Here is a 24,494-nt window from a genome sequence, read left to right on the forward strand (position 1 = left end):
AAATGACCGGCTCCGTCACTCAGCTCGGCTCAGATATGTTTTGACTTTGTCTCCGCAGCAGACGAATACTCAGTCTGTCCACTAGGGGGCAGACGGAGCGGCGTCCGTCGTGTGGACCTTAATCTGATAAATCTGGAGGCGGTTTGTTCCTGTTCCTCCTTATCAGAGGAACAGACACGTTTTATTTATTTGCTGTTGTGTTTTAATCAAACCTGAATTTATTTATTTTTTTTTTGCGATAACGAAACTTTTCTCAACATGTGAGCTAAGAACTTGTGATTTCTCAGAGTTTTTCCGCACTGACGGTACGGACACACCGCTAAAAATACTGCTGAAGTACGGAGGACTTTATTTCGTTTTTTTGGGGAAATATTGAAGAGAATTCATAATGTCATTAAAGGTCCTCACAAGGCCAGGGCGTGCGTGTGTGTTGTGCGTTATGTTGTGTTGACCTCCTCCAGCTGTCTGTGGATAATGAGAAGCTGTCAGCATCAGGACAACAGAGGACAGACATACACATTTATGGTTACACACACAAGTTTGTGTGCTACAAACGCACACACACAAGCACACAAAGTTGCTGTGTTACTCTGATTCTTCAGATTGAAGTTTTGTTTCGGCTTTGTTCTTCCAGCAGATTTACGTCTCTGGTCCAGTTTGTCAGATTTAACCCGTCAGAACTGGATCATCAGTTAAATGGACCACAGAAGCTCTGAGTCCTGAAGACCAGAGAGCCGGAGTCTGTCGGACCATATGCTCAGTTTGTCGCAATAGAGATGGATCAGAAATGCACTCATGTGAAACTAAGATCAGAAGTCGACGTGGTCGTTCTGCAGAATGGCTCCTTTAATATTTTTTTGGTCCAACGTTTTTAATGTGGCGCTGTAAAATCAGCTGGTCACGATGTGGGTCATTTTAACTACGTAATATACTGTGGAGCAGTTCGACCTATGAAAGAGCGTCGTCGTTTACAACCTCATCAAACGAGTTTAATGGAAAGTTTTAATCTGCAAAATGATGACTGCAGTAAATGAGTTATGATTACAGCAAATGTTGTTTTAGTTTTTTAAAACTATCTGAGTCTGATGAAGATGAGCTGGATCTGAAAACACAAATAGTTACAATCTATTGTGTCTCCAGAACACTCTCTGTTCTGATTGTGTGTCTGTATCATACTTACTTAGACCACAACTTCCTTCCACACACACACACACACACACACAGTTAGTGTGTCCTTCCTCTCTTCATCTACCAAAGCTCATGTAGAAATTAACTACAATTACACACACAGACACACACAGGTTGGACCCCAGGGCTCAGTTTTGGAGGAAACTCCCTTACTAATTTTCCTCATAAAGACTCTAATGAAGACTAATGACGGACCAAGGTGTGTGTGTGTGTGTGTGTGTGTGTGTGTGTGTGTGTGTGTGTGTGTGTGTGTGTGTGTCTGTGTGTGTGTGTGTGTGTGTGTGTGTGTCTGTGTGTGTGTGTGTGTGTGTGTGAACAATCTGGCATCTCGGCCTGGGAATGTCTCTGTTCCATCCATCCCTCCATCATTACAATCAGCCATATTTCCATTCCTTCATGTTTGTTTTCTCTGTTTTCTTTCCTCCTCTTTGTTCCCTCAATCTGTCTGTTCCGTCTTCTGTCGGATGTTTTTTTTTTTTTTTTTTTTCCATATAGATTTATTTTGCCATCCTGAATTTTTTTTTTTTTTTGGTCCTCGTTTTAGAAGATTAATCGTATCAATAAGATTAACTGTAAAAACTTTAGTTTGACCGAAGCGTCTCTTTGTAGATTTCCCTCTAAATGGAGCATCATCTAAAAAATGAACTTCATGTTGTATCGAAGGCTGAGACCATAAACTCATTTTCCTATAGACTTCAATACAAATGAAGGTTTAAGAGAGAGTCCAGTTCGGCTTTTCTAAACGATTTAAAGTTGGAACATTTTTCAAAATGGATCCACAAGTAAATGAACTATAAATATTTTAGCTCCGCCTCCAAATGGTCTGAAATTTCTGTCTGTACAGTAAGGCCATTTGTTTAACATCTTACTGCAGGAGCAGTGCATGATGGGAAAGTCAGGTGGTTTACTTCGAGCAGAAGATGACAAATTTAACATGTTTAATCAGCTTTTGTATTTATTGTCAAAGTTGTTTGATGGTGAGTTTGTTCAGTTTGTTGGCTGAAAACAGTTTGTTTTTATTAGATCTTTGAAATCAATGTTGTCGCGTCAGGGCGCCGTTTGTCTCCGGCATGTTTCTCACTTACCACCTTTTCTTTACCCGTCGCCCTCGTCCCTTCTCTTTATCTTCCTTCTTTAAACGCACATCATTTCATCATGTTACACCTCCGTCCATCATCTCCTCCCACCGTTTCCTTCATTTTCTCCCACGTCAACTCTCGGATCCTTCAATCTCCCCCCTTTTTCCCGCGGTCACCTTTTCATCCTTCCTCGTTGCCTCCTTCGTTTTCCATCCATCCCTCTTCATCTCTGGCCGTTTCCCCCCTCCGTCCATCGCTCTGTGTTTCTGCCTCCATTAATGGGAAATGGAAAAAGTGACATCAGCTATTTGGCAAACGGGGAGAGATGGAGGGAGAGAGGAAGAGACAGACGGGGTGAAAAAAAAAAGGAAGAGAGAAGCAAATATCAGAAGAATGACGTGAGGAATGATTGTGAAGGAGAGAGAAGGAAAACAGAGGAGGGAAGACGAGAGCGATGGAGGTGAGAGGGAATTAAAGGCACGAGCTCAGGACGAGAGAGGTAGAGATCCATTAGAGAGAGAGAGAGAGAGAGGAAAAGTGACGGCTTCACCTCATTAACCTCGTAATACAGAGTAAATACACCGTCTAAATGGAACATACACACTGTGTGTATGTTTACTCTGAGGCTTGTGTGTGTCTGTGTGTGTTGATGAAATACATTACCAGAATGCCAAAGTGTGTAACAGTGTTTGTTTCATGTCTGTGTGTAGTTATTAAGTTAGTGTCACTTCATTATTGAAAAAACTTTATTTAAAGAATCAGGATGGCTTATTTCTGTAATTAGAAAACCTTCATTCTATCTAATAACCGTCCCGTTGTGTTGAAGTCTATGGGAAAATGTCCTTCCTTCTCAGTAAATTTCCTAATGTTGCGTTCCCTCGAGGATCACAGTCAGGTTTCTCGTACCAACAACTGCTTTACAACAAAACTTAGAGACCAGCTAACCCCCGTTTTAGTGTCTTTATTGGATTGTGACAAAATGTAGTTTAAGAAATGTTCTGCTGCAAAATGCTTTCAACAAAATGTGTTTGTGGTTTGCATTTTTTTATTTATTGTTCATTTGAAATGTATTTTCTTTAAATTCTGACTTTAGATCTGTGTAACGTTGTGCGTGATAATAGTGTAGTGTAAAACACCAGCAGACATCAGTCATTATAATACTGTATATTTGCAGTCAGCTCAAACCCAGAGAACAGTGACAGACTTGAGAGATCATCAGGAGAAAAAAACAAACAAAAACAGGAAAACGCCGAATGCTGTTTCTATCTACACAGAATATCCCTTAAGCCCCGCCCTCCCGCCCTCCCTCGGCCCCGCCCTCCCTCAGTCCTCAACGTACACATTTCAAATAGTAATCAACAAATAAAGAAAACACGCAGTGGAATAAACAAAACCGCAACACAACAGTCTGCACTCTTAGTAGGTCAGAAAATTTAGGGAATAAAAAAGTTTCTGGTGTTCGACGAAGCTGAGGAGCGCTTGATTTCAACTCCATCCGCTCGAGAGCGGGAGACGTTCTTTAAAATCCAGCCAAAGAGAATGAAAATGGAACTTCTAGAAAGGACTTGAAAAATAAAATAAATAAGCGCTCCTCGTCTATAAATCCGACAAACAGCCGAAACTTTGATTTGTTAACTTCCTGGTCACGAGGGAACAGGGGTCAAAGGTGATTGAGGAAGAGAATCCGACGTACCTTTAGGATATAATATCGTGTCTAAAAATCACTCCATCGTAATAAAAAAGGGTTCTTTTTTTTTTTTCTTTTTTTAAAGTTTTGCATCGTTTGAGAAACAGATTTCACAAGTTAAGGGTGATAGAAAATACCTCATACATCGAAAAGCTGCATCCAACATTTTCAGAGTAATGCCTCCTTAAAGAGAGAGGAAGAGAAAATAAAGGGAAGGAGATGAAGAAGAGGGAGAAGAATCGAGCAAAGAAAAGTGGAGATAAAGGAAGAAGAGGCGATTTTTATACAAAACAGAGAAGGAGAGGATGAAGTTCGGAGGATAAAATAAACTGAATGACAACATAAGAGTTTTCCCATGCATTCTTTTCAGTCCCTGTACGGAAAACAAAAATGAATGAAACATGACAGAAATAGCCTCCCGACTTGTTTTCCTCCCAAATGTTTTTACAGGTTGTTTTTTTTTTTTTCTTTTCTTTTGTAAACCTTCTTCTTCTGTGGTCCGTCGTCCCGAACGCCTCCAATCAACTGATTACTGTCCAATCGGAGGGCGTTTCTATTTAAAGAAAGAGGAATAAGAACCTTAAGTCCTTCCTCGAAGCCGCTCCCATCTCGTCAGCACCAATCAGAAACAGACAGCTTTGGCCCGGCCAATCACGTTACGTGAAGAAGTCTCAGGTGTCCAATCAGCTTGATCCCTGGTGTTAACTTTTCCCGTTCAACGTCCAAAGTTGATTTTCGTGTTGAGCGCATTGATCCGTTTTTGTTTTTGTTTTTTTTTTTTCCTCGGATTGGCTCGGGAATGATCTTTAACCTTTCAGTTTTTTCACAAAGGAACGAGGGATGACAGGTGTCCCCATGCAGGGAGAGGAAAAAGAGGAATGAATGGAGCGAAGTTAGTCTAAAAAGGAGAAGAAGAAGAAAACGGCAGAGAGACGACCCCGACGTACGTCCAAACGAGGGGGCGTGGCTCTCAGTAGTCTCATTGTTTCTTAGCAACATCAAAAAGGTTGCATCGTAGCAAAGGTAGAATCCCGCCTGGGGAGGTCGTTGTCGTGGAGTCCAGGCTGCCGTGGGAACCGTGGTGGTTGCTGTGGAAACGGGCTGGTGGAGTTCGTCTGTGCAGGGGCAGGATTTCTGGAGGCGGAGTCTCTCGCTCTAAAACATCATGGGGGTTTTCAGAAATGGTCGCGATTCTGGATAAAAACAGGAGAGATCATCGCTCGTTAAAGCTTCGTTGTCGATCAGTCCACAGCATCGATCATTTATTTAGTTACATTTGGTCAATGAAATGACAAACACAGTCAAAAACCTCCTGCCTTGTCTGGAAATATGTTTTCTTTGAACAATCCAAAAGCTGAAGGTGGAACTAATTTTAGTGAATATTTCAGCTCACCAAAGCGTAAAACTGCTGTGTGTGTCCGGTAAACTTTCCTTCTACAGGTCAGACTGTGTGCAGCTCTTCAGTTCTCTGCTACACAACTGTGAAATCAGAGGCCTCGGACTATCATGTTGTTGAAAAAAAGGCTTTAAGTTCCCGTGTAATGTGCAGGAAGTTTGAGTTTTAATCGTGATAACAAAGCAGGACGCAGTTTGTTTGGTTGTTGTTGTTGTTGTTGTTGTTGTGAAGCTCAGTGAAGTGTGTTACAGCTTGTTCTCTCTTTACGTTGATAGAAATCTCATATCTCGGATTTTGCCGGGGTCGGCTCTCCCTCTCTCATTTCACCTCCGTCCTTCTCCTTCCTCTCTCCATGGTGCTGTAGCTGCACCCACCCACGTGCACACACACACACACACACACACACACACACATGCACATCTTCCTCTCCCCACGGTGTCATTGTTTTCTGCGAACGCTGCAAAGTGTTTACATTTCTGCATAACAGCAACCATAAACCTGCCCTCCCTCCTCTTCCCATCATGCACTCCTCCTCTTGCCCTCTGCTACTTCTTTCCTCGCCATCCTCTCGCTGTTTGTCGTCGTCTCGTTTTTGTCCTCCGTTGGCTTTGTCTTTTTTGTTTTTTTGTTTTTTTTGCAGATGTGAAACAGGTTCCAGGTCTCTCCGCTGGAATGAAAAACTTTCTTAAATTTTCTCTTTCATCTCTGGCTCGCCGCTCGTTTCCTCTTTCATATTCCCTCCTTTTCATCCCTCTCATCTCCTGCCCTTCCCTATTTTTATCACTCCCAGCCCCTCCTCACCTCCTCTTTCATCCCTCTGTTCTGCATGCATCCTCTCCTCCTCCTCCTCCTCACCTCCCCTCTGCTCCCTCCTGTCCTCTATCTGTTACTCATATTATTTTTATCCCGACCCATTCTTCTCGCTGTCCTCTCCTGTCCTTTCTTTTCCTCCTTTAGGCGGCAGCTTCGGCCTGGTACCTCCAATCCCGGCGCCCGGCGCTGCCCTTAAAACTCAAATCTGTCACTTTGTCCAGTTGAGTATCTTTAAGTTTACAGCTTTTTTTCACGGCGGCGCCGCGTTAGACCTTCAGATTTCCGTGGCTACGTTCATTCATGCCACATCGCACTTAAAATTAAGCCTGCGAGTACGGATCATTTTTATTATCTATAAATCTGAGTCTATAAAATTGTCATAAATGTCCATCACAGTCGGCCGGGCTGACATTTAAATGTCTTGTTCTAGTTAAAACTCAAAGAGGTTCACAGAAAACTAGACAACAGTCACATTCAGCAAGCTGGAATTGAATCATTCTATTCTTAAAAACAGACTTTTTGTTTAACTTTAAAAATCTGAAATGGTTTTTAATGTTTTAAATCCAGTGATTCAGATTATTTCATTATTGTTACTATAACACCTGTTTTAATATTTTAAAGTAGCTCTTTTTTGGACAAAACTAAAGTGATTTATTTATTTTTTGATATTTTCTGTCTCTGTGTTGAATCATTTTGTGTCGTTTCTCATCCTTCTTTACCTTTTTTGTCACCATTTCCAGCCCTGTTTCCCTTCGCCCATCACCTCTATCTGTCACCATAAAAAACACACCTCCTGTGTGCGTTTGTGTGTCTGTGTGTGTGTGTGTCCTGGTTAAAAATGACGCTGACCTGCCTTGTTAAAAGTCTATCAGCTGGGTGGAGGAAATGTCACCAAGTCTCGGAACAAGGTCACATTTTTCAACTCCATCTCCGGGAATCTCTCCTCCTCTTCCTCCCTAACTCCTTCTCCTGCCCTCCTTTCCTTATTCCCTCTCCCCTCGCTCCATGATCAGCCCATCCTCGTTTTATTTCCTCTGACCTTTTCTCTTCTTCTCTTTCCAGCCACTTGTTCTTCCTCCTTCCTTTCATCCTTTCCTCACTTCCTCTGTTCCTTTCCTCTCCACCTCGTTATTCTATATTTCCTTTTTGGCTCTCCATCCTTTCTTCATATTTTCATCACCATCTCCCTCCTCCTCCTTTTTTTATGACCAATTAGTCCGTTTGGCGTTGAGCAAGAAAAACTGATGTTTATTTTATTTTTATTTTTAACCCCCCCTTTCTGTCTTTCTCTCCCTTGTTTCTCGTTTTTTCATCTCCCTCCGTTCTTTCTCTCTCTTTCTGATTGTAATGCGACGTCTTTCTTTGTATTCAGCAGTTTTCGCCTCACTCGTTAATTAAGAGTGTGGAAGGTGAGAGAGGCAGGGGAGAGGTGTGTGTGTGTGTGTGTGTGTGTAAACCACTGTAGGTGCAAAATGCTTTTATGGCAGGAGGGATGAGTGTGTGTTTGTCAGTGTGAGTGTGTGTGAGACCGAGGCAGCAAAGGGGTCCTACTGGGCCAATCAACATTAATGAAATCAGGTGGGTCTATACGTGTGTGTGTGTGTGTGTGTGTGTGTTTTGCGGGAGTGCTTGGCTTGCAGAAGAGAAGGGATCTAAAAGGGGTCTAAGGAGGAGAGAGAGCTAATTAGAGTTGCCCGTCTCTCTCAGTGTGGATCAAACGCACAAACACACACTAAAAATGCACAACTACAGGTACGGAGCGCACACACACACACACACACACACACACAGTCGCACACAGAGGGAGTGTATATTCATTTATACATGCAGAGTTTCAAGTGAAGCTTTTCAATGTCAGGGAGGACTGAGCACAGCTGGCGAAGGCAGGACGACACACGAATACTAACACACACCGCTCCACACTGTACTTGTGAGGACCGTTGTTGGTGTAACACATCAGTCCGCCTCCAACCTGGAATCACCTGGACTCACTCACTTTTTTTTTTTTTTTTTTTTAACAGGAAGTTACTTCTGGAGGAGAATGTTGGATATCTCCCATCAGACACTGACTGTCCTGAAGCCTTGTGAGCTGCGTTCAAAGACACACCGTCACCGGGGTGAGTTTTTATTTTGAAAATCCCAGAGTGACGTTGTAGTCTGGAAAAAAATGTCACAACAGCTACGACGACAAGCGGCACGAACAACACGAGTGTTCCCGACCTCGTCGCCTTTGTTATGGTCCACTTCCTGTTTAGGGTCAAGGGTCATGCGTGTGTGTGTGTGTCAGTCCAGACGGAGATCAATTCTTATTTCTTAGATTAGATTCTTTAATCATTTTCATTTTTAAGCAAAAACATAACGGAGTTCTGACCTCTTTTGTTTTTATGACAGGAGGAGAACAAACACGGAGGAGTTGACGGATCAGAAACTTCATCAGGTCTGAATTTAATAATAATTATAATATTAATAGTTAAGAATTTATTTATGTCCTTTTCCCTGTGAAGCCTAAAACCTGCTAACATCTGTCTGCTCTGTCAAATAATCGGTGCTTCTTCTCATTTTGGCCTCAGCGCTGATGATTCAGCTCATCGGCAGCAGAAAAAAGATCAATCAGCTTCTGTCAACAAAAAAAGGTACACACAAAAGGTTTAAAACACACAACACATGATAAATGGCACCAACTATAAAATATAGTGGATGTAGAGACGTTAACTACACAAAAATGTCCTCCACACATTTTAAAAACACACACAGTCTGAACCGTTCTCAGGTTGGCTGAGCAGAAACAAACACAACCTCGTAAAGACACACAACCGTGTCGACACACAAACGTCTGTCCTAACGCACACAGACACAAGCCCAATTAAACATTTACACACACACACAAATGCACAATGTGAGTGTTGTAAGGTGAACATCAAAGGAAGGCCACTGCGTCTCTGCGTCTGCTTAACGTCTCCACTAATCCGAGCCCGAACGCACACATGTCTGCCAGGTGTGTGTGTGTCTGTTTGTGTTCAGTATCATATCTGTTAATGTGCATGACTCTGCATGCATGAGTGTGTATCTGACTGTGCGCCTGTGTGTGTTTCATGTTTTTTGTTTTTTATTGTGTGTGTGTGTGTGTTGTGCGCTCAGCCACCTTGTACAGCGCCGTTGTCTTGCTGGTTTCCATTAAGTTCAGGTTTCTCCTCAGCTACAGCAGCGTCTGGTACGAAACACAAAGACAAGACAGAGTCTCAGCGTGTTGGCCAATAAAAACCTCGTAAACGTGAGCAGGTCGAAAACAAACATTTGTTTTTCTCGTACAGATTTTTAACACGGTTCTGTTTTTACTCTTAAATTTGAAGTTCGGGTCTTTCTTGTCTTTGTCACTGCAGGTTTGAGACGAGGACATCATCGGACGGACGGCAGAGCAGGAAGCAGCTGAATTACTGTTTAAATGTGAGTTCACTTCTTCTTTCCCTGTTTTATTTTGACAACAACGATGTCCCTTCCTGATTGGACCTCATTGTGTTTTTCTTCTTTGCCCGGTGCACCTGACGGTCTGATGGATTCCGATTCTGGACTTTGACTGAAATGACGTTCATCTTTTCAAGTCTGGTAATTTTGAGCTTTCAGGGAAAAAAACAACACAACTCCTCCCAGTTGTGGTTTTGACATGCAACAAAACTGAAAGTGGCGTTTATTGGCGACAGGAAATGGTCCTGATGGCCGAGAACAAGAAGAAAACAAACCCTGAAACATCCCGACGTACCGTTCTTGTTGTTGTTGGCGGCGTGCAGCGGCTCCGGAGACGGGGAGGACGAGGACGAGTGTTTCAGAGCGTCCTCCACTCTCTCCCGCCGCTTGGACTCGAACTCCAGCGCCTCCTGCAGCTTCCTCTTGGCCTTTTTCTCCTTCTTCAGACGCTTCTGGATGGAGGCTGAAGGAAGGAGACCGGCAGGCGTCACCTGACCGGACGCTTCAGGCTGGTTGGTCCACCAACCAGCCTGAAGCTCCAGTTTGGCTTGATGCTCATGAACATCATGTTTTTACTGAAGAGGACTGAGACCAGAAACATTTTCCCATAGATTTCAATTTTGCTTTTAAATTCAGTCCATGCTGCCAATCAAAAACCAAAATGAAAGAAAATATTTTCCTCTTAAATGATTGTGTTGAGGTTTTGTTGTTGAAACAATTTAAATAAAGTTTTTTTTTGGACAAATAGTTACTAACTGAACGTTGTGTTGTGTTGTGTTGTGTTGTGTTGTGTTGTTGTGGTGTTGTCAGACCTCTGCTCTGCAGCTCGGAGGTCAGCTGTCGCTCCAGACTCTCCCTCATCTCTCGCTCTCTGTAGAGCTCCATCTTCAGCTCCCTCTTCTCCGCCTGGATCTGTTTGTCCTGCGCCCGGGCGTTTTCCACCGCCACCTTCAGCAGACCCTGAACACACAAACACATATCGTGACTCACCAACATCCCGCCCGTCTGACCGGCTTGAAATAAATTTCCCTTTTTAACAATCACTTCTTTTTTTTTTACTTTTTCCATTCGTTTATTTGCCTTTTCATGTTTGTGAGGGTTTCATCTTGTGTCAGGCACATATCGTGTCTGCAAAAGCCAATTTGTATATTTTATAATGCAACTATAAATATTATAACGGCTGTAAATCATCTTTTAATAATCTAAAACTTCGAACAACAATCGTTCTCTGTGTTCAATTCATCAGCTCAGGGTGAACGTACAGTGTTGGAGCATTGAACTTTGACCGAAGCGTTTCCAAACAGAAATAATAACAAGCTGTTCTCACCTGTATGTTGGTGAGCAGAGTCTCCACTGACGACAAACCGTCAGCGAATAGGAACGGAGCAGGGAAGCCGGGAGGAAGTGCCTGTCCCAGCGAAGACTCTTCTGTGAAATCATTAAAACGTCAAAACATGAAACCTTCGTGGACGTTTGACTAAAACTGACACACGAAAGAATCTTTTTCCTGCTGCAGACTTTGTATAAGTGAACCTTCATTTTTCTGATAAATTAGTTAACATTTTTGAAAAAAAGTTAGCTTAGCTTAGCACAAAGACAGCCACGGCCCGAATGTCTAAAAATCTATCTCCTGTGTGTTTAAGCTGCTTTTTATGCTCATAAATTAACCTTCTCTCAAAAAAATCTGTTTGGTTTGGAAAAAAAAAAAAACGTATTAAAAACTGTCACATAGAGAAAAAGACTCATTTCCATCAGCGACACGTCGTCACGCGTCCCGACCGAAGTTTATGAAATGTTGATGTTTACGAAGGTGTAAAAGGCAACGAAGCAGTGTCAGAGAAATCAATTACAGCCAACACACACACACACACACAGGTCGTTAGTATTCAGACAATCATGTGGGGTACTAATTGGCAGGGATTAAAGACATCCTTGATTTGTGTGTGTGTGTGTGTGTGTGTGTGTGTGTGTGTGTGTGTGCGCATTGTGAGTGCGTCACAGTGTCTGCTCAGCCCTTAATGCCTGACACACTGACAACTGGGTTAACTCTGCTGTGAAATTAACGCTGATTAAGATGCACTCTGACTCACACGCACTATCTGCCACTTCATCCATACATCCCTCCACTCCAACATTTCCTCTTTCCCTCTCGTATCTTCCTCCATCACTTATTTTTTCCTGAAATTATTTCTCAATATATTTCATTTTCTTTGAATTTAAGTCAAAAGTCAGATTGGTAATTTCACTTCCTTCTCTGCACGTATGTGTGAAAGACAAGATGAACGGTGAGCACACAGAAAGTTTAAAAACTGTATTAATAGAAATATGGAGGAGAATATAAAGAAGACGGGGGGGAGGGAAGAAAGAAAGAAAAAAAAAGGCTGGAGGAGGAAGCAACTAGAGAACGATGACCTCTCCGTTCCTTTAAGCGCTTTTATTTTGGAAAAAAAAAAAAAAAAATTGGCGCTAACAGGAAACAACACGTGACGTGAGGTCATTTTCTTAAATCACTGACAGTTTGATTAAAGTTTTAATTTCCGACGTAACTCGGCTGGAGCGTCCAGATGGACAGTCAACACTCGATGATAATTTAACATCCCATAATATTTAATCAGACGCTGACGTGTTGAATTATGGATCCAAACATCGCGGACACAGATGCCCCCCTTTTGAACAGTGACAGTAATTCGTGGTCGACGCTGGATAATGTCTGCGTCCTGATTGGTTCACACAGATGTCTGTGTGTCAGGCCACGCCCACATTGTCCTCCTTAGACGAGTTAAAGTCATTTTAAATCGCACTGACGCCGTTTTCCTCGTGAGTTTATGGCCTCAGTCTCCAGTTAATTTATTTAAAACTATTTTGAAGAAAACGAAAATGTATTAGCTGACGTTTAAAAACAAGATGGCGACGAGCGGGCAGGCTGATGCTTTCAAACAGCCCCACCAGGTATTTACATAATCTGCATTTCTCAGAAATTACTGTAGCATGAGTTGATTAACTTATTATTTTTGTGACGATCAGGTCAGAAAAAGGCAAGTCCTGAAGATGCAGCTTTTTTTTTTCTGCGATCGATTTTAAAGGAAGCGTTTCCCCCCGCTGACGTCTGCGGCGGCGCTTCAGGAGTCCGAATGGAGAGGAAAGGAGGGGGAGAGGAGAAGCAGATGAAAACAATGTGTTATAAGAAATGGAAAACACAGGGGGGGTAAAAGGCCCCGCATGCTTTTAGTGCATGACCTCTTGACCCCTTTTAGCCATGCCTCCCTCACTTAGCCTCCCTACTTCACTTTCCTCCCTCCCTCAGTCTGCCCCCCGCCTCCTTTATCCCTCTGATTGATGCCTCGGAGACAGGTGATCAATAGGAGCAGCAGAACATCCTGACGCATCTGTTTCTCTGTTTGTATGTGTGTGTTTTCAGTCACTCTGTGTGTGTCTGTGTGTGTGTGTGGATACAGTAGATGAGGAAAACCTTCCTAAGTGAGGACAATTTGTCAGTTGTCAGAAGAAAATGGCGAAGGCTTTAGATTAAGGTGGGTAATGGAATATCCTCACTTATATAAATGTGTGTGAGTGTGTGTGGTCCAACCTTTGTCCTTTGTTATTTTCTTGTTGGCTGCAGCGGGGTTGTTCAGCACAACATCTGCATCAGCTGACACCAATCCTGTTGAAGGAAGAAGCAGCTCAGTGAGTTTGTGTTTGTGTGTACGTGCTGATGCCTGTGAAACGTTGCGTTAATCTGCCTGTCCTCAGCTCGGTGCACATTCATGTGGGTACTTTTTGGTTTCTTCTCAATTTAAAGAGAGTTCTCTGTAAAAGAGAAGCTCAGGAAAAAGAACTAACTAAAAACACACCTTTAATTTGTCCTGATTTTCCTGATTAAAGCTGTGTGAAGCAGAAGAACCAAAGAAAAGTTCCTCTCATTCTGTCTTTATCTGATCAGGAGTTCTGCTCATTAATGATGAAAAATCAGCTCCAAATCTCTGATACACAATAAACTCAGAAACATTCAGGACTGATCCCAGATCCTTAGGTTTAAAAAAAAAAAAAAAGAATCGACAGCAGGACCTAAAAATGGGTCAGCAACAAACAATGAGTTCATGCAGAGAGTCAAACACTAAATAAATAAACTCGGGCTCAGCTTCGAGCCTTCAGGACTAACTCGGGGAATAATTGCCCCTAATGTTGTTGTTGTTCCCCTCATAGTTTGCACAAATGACACTCAGGTCAGGTAACAGTCGCCCCCGCAGCAGTACAATCCCTGACACTGTGCGTTCCACAGAACACGAGCAGCAGTTAAACATGGAGGAACATTCATGTGTTCATCTAAAGCGCTGCAACTTAGTTATTATCGTCATTATCGACGCATGAATGGATTTTTTTCCTCTCAATCAATTCCTCAAAGTCTTCAAACTGACCTGAACATGATGTAGAATCTATTTAATTGATTAATAGAATCATTAGTGCAGCACAGAAGTGCACCGCTGCCACAAACACAAAACACCACAAAACAGCAAAAACAGCTCAGGATCACTAAATGACAGGAAAAGGTATTTGTCATGTTACTACGACACCAAAAAACTTGTTTTTGTGGCAGTAACGTGACTGATGATGAGGAATTTATAGAGCTGATTGAATTAACCTGGAATAAATACACAAAGAACCATCAGTGTATAAAAGCCAACAAAGTTATCTTGTTAGAATGTGATGGGTTTTTTTTTTTTTCTTCCATGTGTCGGTTTGCGTTGCGTACCGAGTCTTTCTGGCGAGCTGGAGGCCGAGCTGCTGGGCTGCGACTGCAGAGGAGTGTTGGTTTCATCGACAGACGGAGAGAGAGAGGGACTGTCGCACACTCTCTCCTGGAGAGAGAGAGAGATGTGATTAAGTGTCGACGTCCTGTGTGAATCATTGGAGGTTTGTGTTAACTGTGGCTTCCAACGTCGCAATTATATGAGTAGTGCAAATACCGTTTCAGTGTTTACAGTATAAATACACATCTGTGTGTGTTCTTTGTGCGTCAATTTGCTATATTTTGTCACCTTTTTGTCTTGGTTTTAGAACCAAAGAAGTGAGGGAGTTCCTCAGGGGACCTCTTTGGGTTCTCTACAGTTTGATACCTTGATGACGGGTGCCCGGTGTACATGAGTGTGTATCTGCTGTGCTGCGGCGGCCATGTTGGCGATGGTGCTGAGGTGGTTCATCTGTGACATCGCCATGGCGACGGACGCAGGAGGCAACCCCATGGGCAGCAGGGGGTGGGGCATCATCATGAAGGGCAGGTCCAACCCTGAGAAAGAGGGCAAAAGGCAACGGTGAGCTCTAATGAAATGAAAAGGGAGGAACATCACATCATGTGTTCAAATAAAACCGATTCTTATCGACGCTGATACGAGTGTTTCCCCAAAATCCAGAAAGTCCCGAAAAGCTTGGATTTAGTTTCATTTTTTATGTGTAAATGAAAAATACACATATTTACATTTGCACAGGGAGATTATTTCGTATTTATACTGATTATATCTGATCTCATGGAGTGAAGTTTCCTCTCTTCGGTCTGCAGCTCCTTCTGTTGTGATAAATCTGGTCGACTGTTCTCTTTGGACGGTTTTCACCTGTGCAGACTTGGTGTTGTTTAGTAAATTCGAATGGTTGTGTTGTTGTGGTTGCGACTTCCTCCTGCAGAGGGAATCACTTCCTTCCGTTTTAACATTTCCACGTTTGGCAGCTGTGAATCGGAGCTGTGATGGACACTGAACGATATCACGACTGAACTTGTGTTGAACTTAACCTTGAGGAAAGAGGAAGGGAGGGAGGAAGGGAGGGAGGGAGTGAGGGGGGAAGGTGTCATCTTGGTGTCAAATGTTTCTCTAATAAAAGTTGACAAAGAGGAGGAGGAGAAAATATGGAGGTCAAAGAGTTAAAAGGTGATGAGGCGAGAGAGAAAAGGGGTCAAATGCAGCTTCGCTGTCTTTCTTCTGTTCATTCCAGTTTTTTATGACTCCTTCCTTCCCTCCTTCCTTGTTTCCTTACCTTTGAAGTAGCCTTCAGTTTTTTAGTCTTTTCCTCCCCAACAACATCACTTTTCACTTTATTTGTGGGCGGCCTCCATTAACCCCGGAGTCCCCTAAAAAAACATGACCTTGACCTTTGGCCTCTGCACCCCCCCCCCCCCCCCCCCCCCCCCCTCACCCCTCACCAAGGTAGCCCCCCTTCATTTTTAAAGGCCCTGAGGAGTCGCTGCTTCGGATATCCAAAACATACGGACACACACACACACAAAAACTGCAGCGACTGCTTTCATTCCAATGAAACAATAACACTGATTGCTGTTGTCGTGACGACTGAAGTGAGAGAATAATCAATGTGAGTGTTTGTCGCCTCCCGCTGCCCAGTGTGTGTTTCTGTTTGTGTGTGTGTGTGTGTGCGCACAAATATATTACTTTTGCAGTAAGAAAAAGAGTGAGTAAGGATGTGTTTCCGTTTGTCTGCATGTCTTTTTGTAGATGTGTGTGTGTGTGTGTTGATGAATTGAGTCATTTAGTAAAGTGTGTGCTGATTAATCCAGACAGAGTGTTAATACAGGAGATGGGAACAGATTAAATGGCGTACATTAACAAATATTGCCATCCCTTTAAACTGTGTGTGTCTGTGTGTGTCTGTGTGTGTGTACTCACTGTTAGCCAGTAGCTGTTGCTGCTGTTGGAGCTGCTGCTGATTGACTGCTCCGATGGTCGGCCCCCTCCCTCCGCCTCCACCTGCCGCCGCCGCCGCCGCCGCCGCTCCTCCTCCTCCTCCTCCGGTTCCCACCGGTCCTCCCCCTCCTCCCCCTCCTCCCCCACCGTGGGCTCCAGCAGGGGGGCTGGTGAGACGCTCCTTATCCCAGGAGCACTCACTTCCTCCTGGGGAGGGAGACGCAGACAGACAAGACGTCAATCAGGATCCAAACCCTCGCCGACGGACTTTAAGGCGAGAACAAACACACGTTTATCAATCAAAGGGCAACACGTGTCATTAAAGAGGCAGGTGTCCCTAATAAAGTGGACACAAACAGGACTTATTTATGAATAATGAATGAATGAAGTTTACTCCATCATCATCACCACCATTAAAGATGTTGGTTACCTTCAGGTCGCGCCTTTATTCCTCCACTCTCTCTCCCTCTCTCTCTCCTGTCTAACTCTGCCTCTCTCGCCCTCCACGTCTCTCTCTCTGCTCCCCCGTTCCCTCTCTCATCCATCTTCATCTCCCTCCATTAGTTTGAATTAGCAACCGTCTCTCTCTATTATTGCCTACTGAAATCCCTGTGCAGTGTGTGTGTCTGTGTGTGTGTCGGAGACAGCTGGGCCTCATCCCCTCTGCCATTTACACCGGGGAAGAAAAGAAGTATAAACAGATGGGCAGATGTTCTCTCTCTTTGTCACACACACACTTCTCATTTTTTCCTTGGCCTTGTCCTCTCCTTCCCTCCCTTCCTTCTCTCTTTCACTTTTTTTTGTGTTTTATATTTCCTCCGTCTCTCTCTCTCTGACTGAATCAATCATTTGATCATCAAACCGTCTTTCGATCGGTCTTCCATCAGGACCCACATCAGGTCTCTCCTGTGGTTTCTGTTTCTCATCCTGACTTTGAGTTCAAATCTTAAAAAGCCATTTTCATGTTAAACTTTAAAAACAGTTTCTTTCCAAATATGTTCCAACCTTCCTCTTCTTACATTTTTTCTGTCAACTCATTTATTCTTGTTTCTCGTCTACATCATAAAATATAACATACAACATAAAATATCAACAAACTAATGAAAGTGAACTAAAATTGAATTTCTTTTGCCCATCTTGTTGTTATTCTGCCATATTTTAAGGGATAAAAATCTCTTGAAGTCATTTTTTGGAAAATAAAAAAATAAAATCCATTAATTTGTGAAAATGGTGAAATTCTTTTTAATTTTCACAACAATGTCATTTTTTCCTGACTGACATCCAGCCCATGTTTTTCTCATTTCTATTGTAAAGGACTAAAGAAACAGATGTGACCGTCACCGGGACAAACCGGAGTGATCAACTTTCACCCTTTCAAACACCAAAATATCTTTCTCTCCCCTTTTTCCTCTCGTCATAAATATCCCTCTATCTTTCTCCGTGTCCTAATTTGCTTTATATTTTCCTCTTTGATTCCTACTTTTGCTGCTCGGCTCTTTTGTCCGTCGCCGGTTCCCAGGCCGGTGTCAGTGTCTGTTACAGAGAAATAATGTCGCACAAAGAAGAGACATCTCTCCACTCGACTCACACAACGAAAATCACTGAATGAAATAAAAGGAGGAGGAGGAGGAACAACCCCCCCCCCCCCAAAAAAAAAAAAAAAAAAAAATCCCTAAACTCAACAGGGCATAAGAGAATAAAATGGGAGGGCAGAGGAGGAGTAACTCTATCAGGCATTTTCCAGGTCAGCAGAAGAAAAGGAAAAGAAAGAAAAATAGAAACAGGAGCTCTCTCTCCCTCCTTTCTTTCTTTTCTCTTTGCTTTTTGTTTTCTGTCTTTTCAATAATTCAGAGAAGCAAACACAGCAGAGATGGAGTGGACGGAAAGGAGAGTGTGTGTGTGTTTGTGTGTGTGTGTAAACACTTTGTCTTTAATATGTGTCACCTGTGGAGAAAAAAAAAACATACAGCGAAGGCTGAAATCTGCAAAACGAATAAAGTTTTACAAAAAGACAACACAACTAAACACTGCACACAAACACACAAACCAGCAAGTCCCCAAATACACAATTTCAAAATGACACTAAAGTTGTGTTATTTTTTTACATATAAAAAAAAAACGGAAAATACAACTAAAGCTGATTTTTGTGATTCCATAATAAGAGAGAGCGAAGAACACGACACTGAAACCTGAACGTGTTAATGTAAGACGCACAAACACACACAATGATCACCGACGTGGAGGAAGAGGAGGTGTGTGTCTCACCTGTGTTGGAGTGTAGGTCGTCGTTGTCCGACTCGTTGCCGTTCTGCAGACTCATCATCATCTTCATCTTCTGAAGCTTCTGGAGCTCGGCCATGGCTGCTGCTGTCAGGCCTGTGATCACACACAGACACACACAGACGCACACAGACGCACACTCCTGTTACCATCATCATCATGACAGCTTCACCTTCTTCTCTCTGACCCACAACTGCCGATCAATATTCAGATTGATGTCATCAGCTGCGACTCGTCTCACCAATCAAAGCTCTCACACAGGTGCCGCCTGCCTTTACCCATGATGCTTTGCACTGAGCGCTGGCACACATACAGCTGTTGCTGTCAAATTTGTCTTTTCAGTGAGAGCGTTTTGTTGAAGTGTTTCAGGGTGTGAGCGCTGTTTGAGACGCCTCCAGGCTGATGTATAGTCCCTGATACACACACACACACACACACACACACACACACACACTCCTTTGTATGGACTAAGATCCCTGGCTCTGTGCACTGACCTGGAACTGACTTCTATACACAACAACCAGCGGAGTGAGAGAGATGACCCTGTGTGTGTCTGTCTGTGTGTGTAAATGTGTATTTGAGTTTGTGCGACCCTATGAGTGTGTGTGTACAGTAAGCTTTCATGTTGAAATGTGTGAGTGTGAGGGAATGCATGCTTATCTGTGCATTTGTGTGTGCGTGTGTGTGTGTGTGTGTGTGTGTGTGTGTGTGTGTGGGTCAGTTGATTTTGCCCAAGTCACGGTTGATGGCCTTGCAGGAATGTCCATTACAAACACACACACACACACACACACACACACACACACACACACACACACAGACAGGAGTACAGTCGTCTGAAGGCTTCAAAGAAAACAAGATGGCGGGACAAACTCGTGTTTGAAATTGAATTCATAATCTGGATTCGTCCGAATCAGATGACACTTTATGTTTCAGCAGTTCAGATCATTTCGCTCCAAACTGTCCGAGTCTCTGCAGGAAACTCAAAGAGAAAACCAGAAAGCAGCTGAGCCCGAATCAATACGACAACAAGTGCTGCTCTTCAGGAGCCTCGAACTCATCACACACACACATCCGAACGCTGCCCGGGCGTCCCTGAACGCACCACAAATCTCTGTCACGGTGACTGAACTGAACAACTCTGATGTCAGCTGACCGAGTGAAACACACAACTAAACCACAATATGAGAATTTACAGTCAGACTCAGAAACACAAAAGTATAATCATGATATTTTAAGAAGTCTTCTCACTTTAAATGTAATTAATCCAACAAATGTAAATTGAAACGTGAAAGATGATGGTGATTCTGGGTCTTTGCACGTCGTGAGGAAAGGTGCTGAGAGGAAGGAGGGAAGGAGGGAAGGAGGGAAGGAGGAGAGGTCCAGTCGAAGAGCCCGAGGCAGACTGACCAGACGTATTGTCTGCTGTCCCGCTGAGAGACGAGGAGGAGGAGGAGGACCAAACGGAGGGAGATGATGAAGAAGAGGCCAAAAAAGAAGAGCGAAAACAGGCAGAAGAGGAGATGGGAACACATCCGAGATAAAAAATAACAGGAAAGAAAGGAGGAGTGATGTGAGAGAAAGAAAATGGAGACGGGAAGAAGAGGAAGACAAATATATATGAGAAAAACAAGATTTTTTTTTTTTATTTGCCATTAAATTTATTTTCCTGGTCTAAAAATTGTGAAAGTATCTGTTCCAGTTTCTGTTCTGTTTGTTCCAAATCCTTCATGTGTTTTTACATCACAAGAAAAAAAACAGCAACAATAAAAAAAAAAAAAAAAAAGTTGCCAAATGATTTTGTGTCCACAAGTTTGTTTGAGCTGCACAGTAATTAAATTTAAACACATTAAGTGAAATCTGCGTTTGTACTTTTAGGAGAAGAGTTTGAAGTTAAAAGTTAGTTCAGTTAGTTGGCATCAAACTCAGATCCTTCCCGGTTCGTTGACCCGTGAACGTTAGCATTCATGTAAGTCGGCCATCTTGGTGGGAACCATCGACCCCAGCAGGAGTGAATTTAGGAAGATTGTTGTTTTTTCAATTCATCGTTAATCATCAATCACGCTAACATGGCCGACAGCGACGAAAAAAGCTGAACTTGTGTTACAGCATCTCGACGGAACGTCACGTGAATCCACCCCATAATTAATTTACGACCACGATGATGCACAGAAAAATGGCGGTGGGGTCAGAACCGTCTTCTCCGCTTTATTACTCTACCGAGGAATGCTGGGACACACACACACACACACACTGATACACACTCCATCATGCTCCTGAACATGCACGGACACAGACGCCACACAGAACATGGATCACAGACACACAAACGCACACTCGGACACAGAGTCAGAACGCCCGCTTCGCCTCAGTGCAACAGAAGACAATCAATAGTGAGGGCAACGCCACAATACTGACTATCTCACAAACACACACACACACACACACACACAGACACACACTCTCCTTTCTCAGATCGATGGCTGTCCGCTGTGTCCACGGTTACCGAGCATCGACCCCCGTCACTAATGGCGACCACGGAGCCTTGGGAATTAGCGTGTGATTGATTGACAGACTGCTTGGAAGACGCGGCGGCGTACAGAGCCCGTGTGTGCGTGCACAGCAGAGTAAATATATAAATATATATATTCCTGTGTGTGCGTTTTACTGGTCCCCTGTGGGTTGTCCATACGTTGTTTACCCATCTCCTTTCCTTCCCGTGCATCCTAATGCTTTCCGAAGGACGAAAGAGAGAAAGGACAGGAAGGAGCGGGGAGGAAAATAAGGACGGCTCGGATTAGGAGCCAACACGAGCAAATCTTCAATATGATGAGAACGGAACTGCAGATTCAGCAAATCTGCAAAGTTTTTCCCACCAAACACAGATTTGAAAGTTCGGAAGCTGGAGTCTGGATTGGTTGATCCCTTTTTTTAAAGTGTATCGTGACGCCTTCTGTAAGAGGAAGGGAAGGAGGAGCGAATCATCAGCGTAACGTTTGAGCTGAAGGTTAAAGAACTCTTTCTGACTGACACTGGAGAAGTTTGTTTTGTTTTCGAGCCATAGTTAGAAAAATGAAAAACGAAAAACGACGACTCAGCTGAAAAGAAATTCAGCTACAGGAACTTTCTGGACAGATAAAGCTGAAATAAAACTTTCTGAAACATACAGGACCGATCCTCTGACAGCTAGGCCTCTGATTGGCTGTGACATCACCCAGAGGAGCCAATAGGAGCGTCCGCCACAATCAAAGATGGAGGATGAGAAAGGACGGATAGATACGCAGAAGAGTCAGAGAGTCTGACTGATCCAGATCTGAAGTCAGTTTCAGATTCAGTTTAAGGAGGAATAAAAGAGCTGTGATTTTTGGAAACACGATAAAAATCTGGTAGGTTAAAAAAAAATCTCTGGAAATCATCTTTTCATCTTGTTGAGTGAGTTCCTGAAAACGGCACCGTGGGACCGGGTCATTAACACCGCCGTCCTGCCGCCATCAGGCCTCTTTCAGTAAAAGCCTCCAGCTCACGGCGTCCTTCCATCAGGATGCTCTTTAATAGCTCTGTTTGGAGGCTGTTGGGTGATCTTCCAGAGCCCCCCCCCCCCCCCTCGGCCTGAGCTCGCGTGAAACCCGCCCCATTTGGCCGGCTGGTTGTAAATATTTAATCTGCTGCACCTACATCTTTGACGAAGTGCTCTGAACGCTCTCAGAGACGGAGTGACACTTTGAATAAAACAAACAGGAAAACTGAGGAATTGCTCTTTGTGTTCTGAATTTAGAAACACACTGTTCTGGCTTTCTTTCTTTTTTTTTTTTGGTTTGTTTTTCTTCTTCGTCTTTCTTCCTGCGAGCACTCGGAGTGCCAATTTACAAATGCAGTCGATTGCTCTTGTGCTGAGTCAAATAGATTTCAGCGCTCTGGCACTTAGGTTGCCCATCTTTAGCTTTCCCCGGACGTCCGAGGCGGGCCGTCGCTGTGGCCATTTTGTGTCATCACTAACAGACGCAGGCGTTTTATTATTTCTGAAAACTCTTTGACTTTAAGATGTTAGTTTGGTTTTTTTACATTTCTAAATATCGACAGGAAGTTTTGAGCACTGAACCTGTTCAGAGACCAACGGTTGGTTTAACTCCAGAACCAAATGTGGTTTTAATGTCTATTATTATTCAACATCAACGGAAACAAATTCTGTTTCATGTCAAAATCAATAGTTGGTCTCTTCCTCATTTAAAGGGGTTAAAATCAATGTTTCATTACTTGTTAAGGTCTAATTCAATGTCAAAGTTAAGGCACGAGGTCTGATCCCTTTTCTAAGTCCGGTGCTAATGTGCGCTGCTGTTGGTGGTTTAATTCCACATTCAACATTCACAGTCAACGAGGGGTCAAAGTGTTAATGAAATGTAAAGGATGAAAATGTAAATGAAAAGAAAATAATTATACAATAATTATTCCTTTATCTGTGAAACATGGCGGTCGGGAGGGGGCGCTGCAGCGCGACAAAGGTTGTGAGTCTCTGGACTCTCAAATCAACAAATTGGTTGGCATCGTTTTGTAAACAACACAACTCCAACAATCTCTGTTCATTAGAAGTGGTGGTGAAAATACAAACAGGTCAAACTTCCCACCGTTTGATATTCCAAATCATAATTAGAAATTAGAAACAGGACCAACGGGGGGCGCTGACGCTGGAGACCGATATCAGTGTGTCGTCTGGAAAAATCATCAAGGAAAGGGATTCAAAAAGAAGAAGAGAAGGAGAGATGAAAAAGAATTAATGTCACTAAAGTCCTCCTCATGCCTCCTCCCTCCTTCCCTCCTTCCCTCCTTCCCTTCCTCCCTTCTCCTTCATCTCTGCCTCGATCTCCCTCCTCTCTCCCTGCAGGTGCACATAAGAGTCCTCAGATGAGTGTATTCTTTTCAAGACAAGATTGAAAGCACTTCATCTGTAACCTACACGGAGTACTTTTGTGTGTGTGTGTGTGTGTGTGTGTGTGTGTGTGTGTGTGTGTGTCAGAGTGTGAGTTAGTGTGTGCATCTGTGTCTGTGTGTGTGCGCTCATGCTCCAGATGTGTTTATGTCCGTCGCTGGAAAATGTGTGTATTTATGCCAAAATGTATTTATATCCTGATTGTGTGTGTTAAGTGTTGTGCTGTGTGTCTCTCTGTATCCACTGTTTGTGTGTGTGTGTTTATGTGAAGTGTATAAGTGTGTGTGTCAGAAGACAAGGAGAACCATTGAGCTGTTTTTGAAGTGAATTAACAAGTCAAATGAGTGCCGCAGCACCCTGCATAGGTTTATACACACACACACACACACACACACACACACACTCCCACGCTTATCATCACAGCTTCTTTGTTAAGGAAGATGAGACCAATTAAACTGATATCACTCTTGTTGTCGTCTCTGCTTCCTCCCACCTCTCCGTTTCATCCTTCCTTCTCCTCCTTCTGCACCATCACCTCCTTTTTCTTGCCACCTCATCCCCTTTCCTTACTTTTTCCATCTCTTCCTCCTTCCTCCCTGCATCTCTTTTCCTCTCCCCTCTCTTGTTTCATCTTCCATCTTAGTTTTAAGTCAGTCGTCTCTTCCTCCTCTTTCAATATAATGCGAGGGAAGGAGGGAAGGAAAGGAAGTGAGAGGACAGAGGAAAAGAGTTGAGGAACAAAGAAGGGAGGAAAAGTAAAAGTTTGACCTTCCTCCATCTTCGTCTGTCTTAATTCTGTTTACTTTTTCCACTCCTCCTTCTCTCCTTTTCCTTCAAACTCTTTCCCTCGCTCTCCATTTTCTAGCAGTGTGATAAATGTCCATCTGTGATTGGCCGATGCCCCCCATCGTCGTGGCGCCCGCGAGGTCGTAAACAACAGCCCGTCTCCCCCAGCAACGTGGCGTCTCCATGGACGCAG

At 43.4% G+C, this 24,494-nt stretch overlaps 1 protein-coding gene and 1 long non-coding RNA gene across 2 annotated transcripts in view; one reads left to right on the forward strand and one right to left on the reverse strand.

Annotated features, from left to right (window-relative positions):
• Window positions 1–3,982: 3,982 nt before the first annotated feature.
• Window positions 3,983–24,494, reverse strand: part of dachb (dachshund b) — a 55,201-nt gene continuing 34,689 nt past the window's right edge. Inside the window, exons 3-12 of the mRNA XM_029526509.1 lie at window positions 18,577–18,687; window positions 16,294–16,518; window positions 14,740–14,909; window positions 14,376–14,481; window positions 13,212–13,286; window positions 10,953–11,053; window positions 10,438–10,585; window positions 9,921–10,088; window positions 9,306–9,371; window positions 3,983–5,147 (exon numbers count right to left, since the gene is read on the reverse strand). Coding sequence (XP_029382369.1) covers window positions 5,110–5,147; window positions 9,306–9,371; window positions 9,921–10,088; window positions 10,438–10,585; window positions 10,953–11,053; window positions 13,212–13,286; window positions 14,376–14,481; window positions 14,740–14,909; window positions 16,294–16,518; window positions 18,577–18,687 — 1,208 coding nt within the window. The 3' untranslated portion in view covers window positions 3,983–5,109. The remainder of the gene's footprint in view (window positions 5,148–9,305; window positions 9,372–9,920; window positions 10,089–10,437; window positions 10,586–10,952; window positions 11,054–13,211; window positions 13,287–14,375; window positions 14,482–14,739; window positions 14,910–16,293; window positions 16,519–18,576; window positions 18,688–24,494) is intronic.
• On the forward strand, window positions 8,554–10,320 carry LOC115058944 (uncharacterized). The gene is made up of 4 exons (XR_003842142.1): window positions 8,554–8,600; window positions 8,734–8,796; window positions 9,360–9,607; window positions 9,763–10,320. It is a non-coding gene; the product is annotated as an uncharacterized LOC115058944 (long non-coding RNA).

Source organism: Echeneis naucrates, chromosome 18 (genome assembly GCF_900963305.1).
Source record: "Echeneis naucrates chromosome 18, fEcheNa1.1, whole genome shotgun sequence".
NCBI lineage: Eukaryota > Metazoa > Chordata > Actinopteri > Carangiformes > Echeneidae > Echeneis > Echeneis naucrates.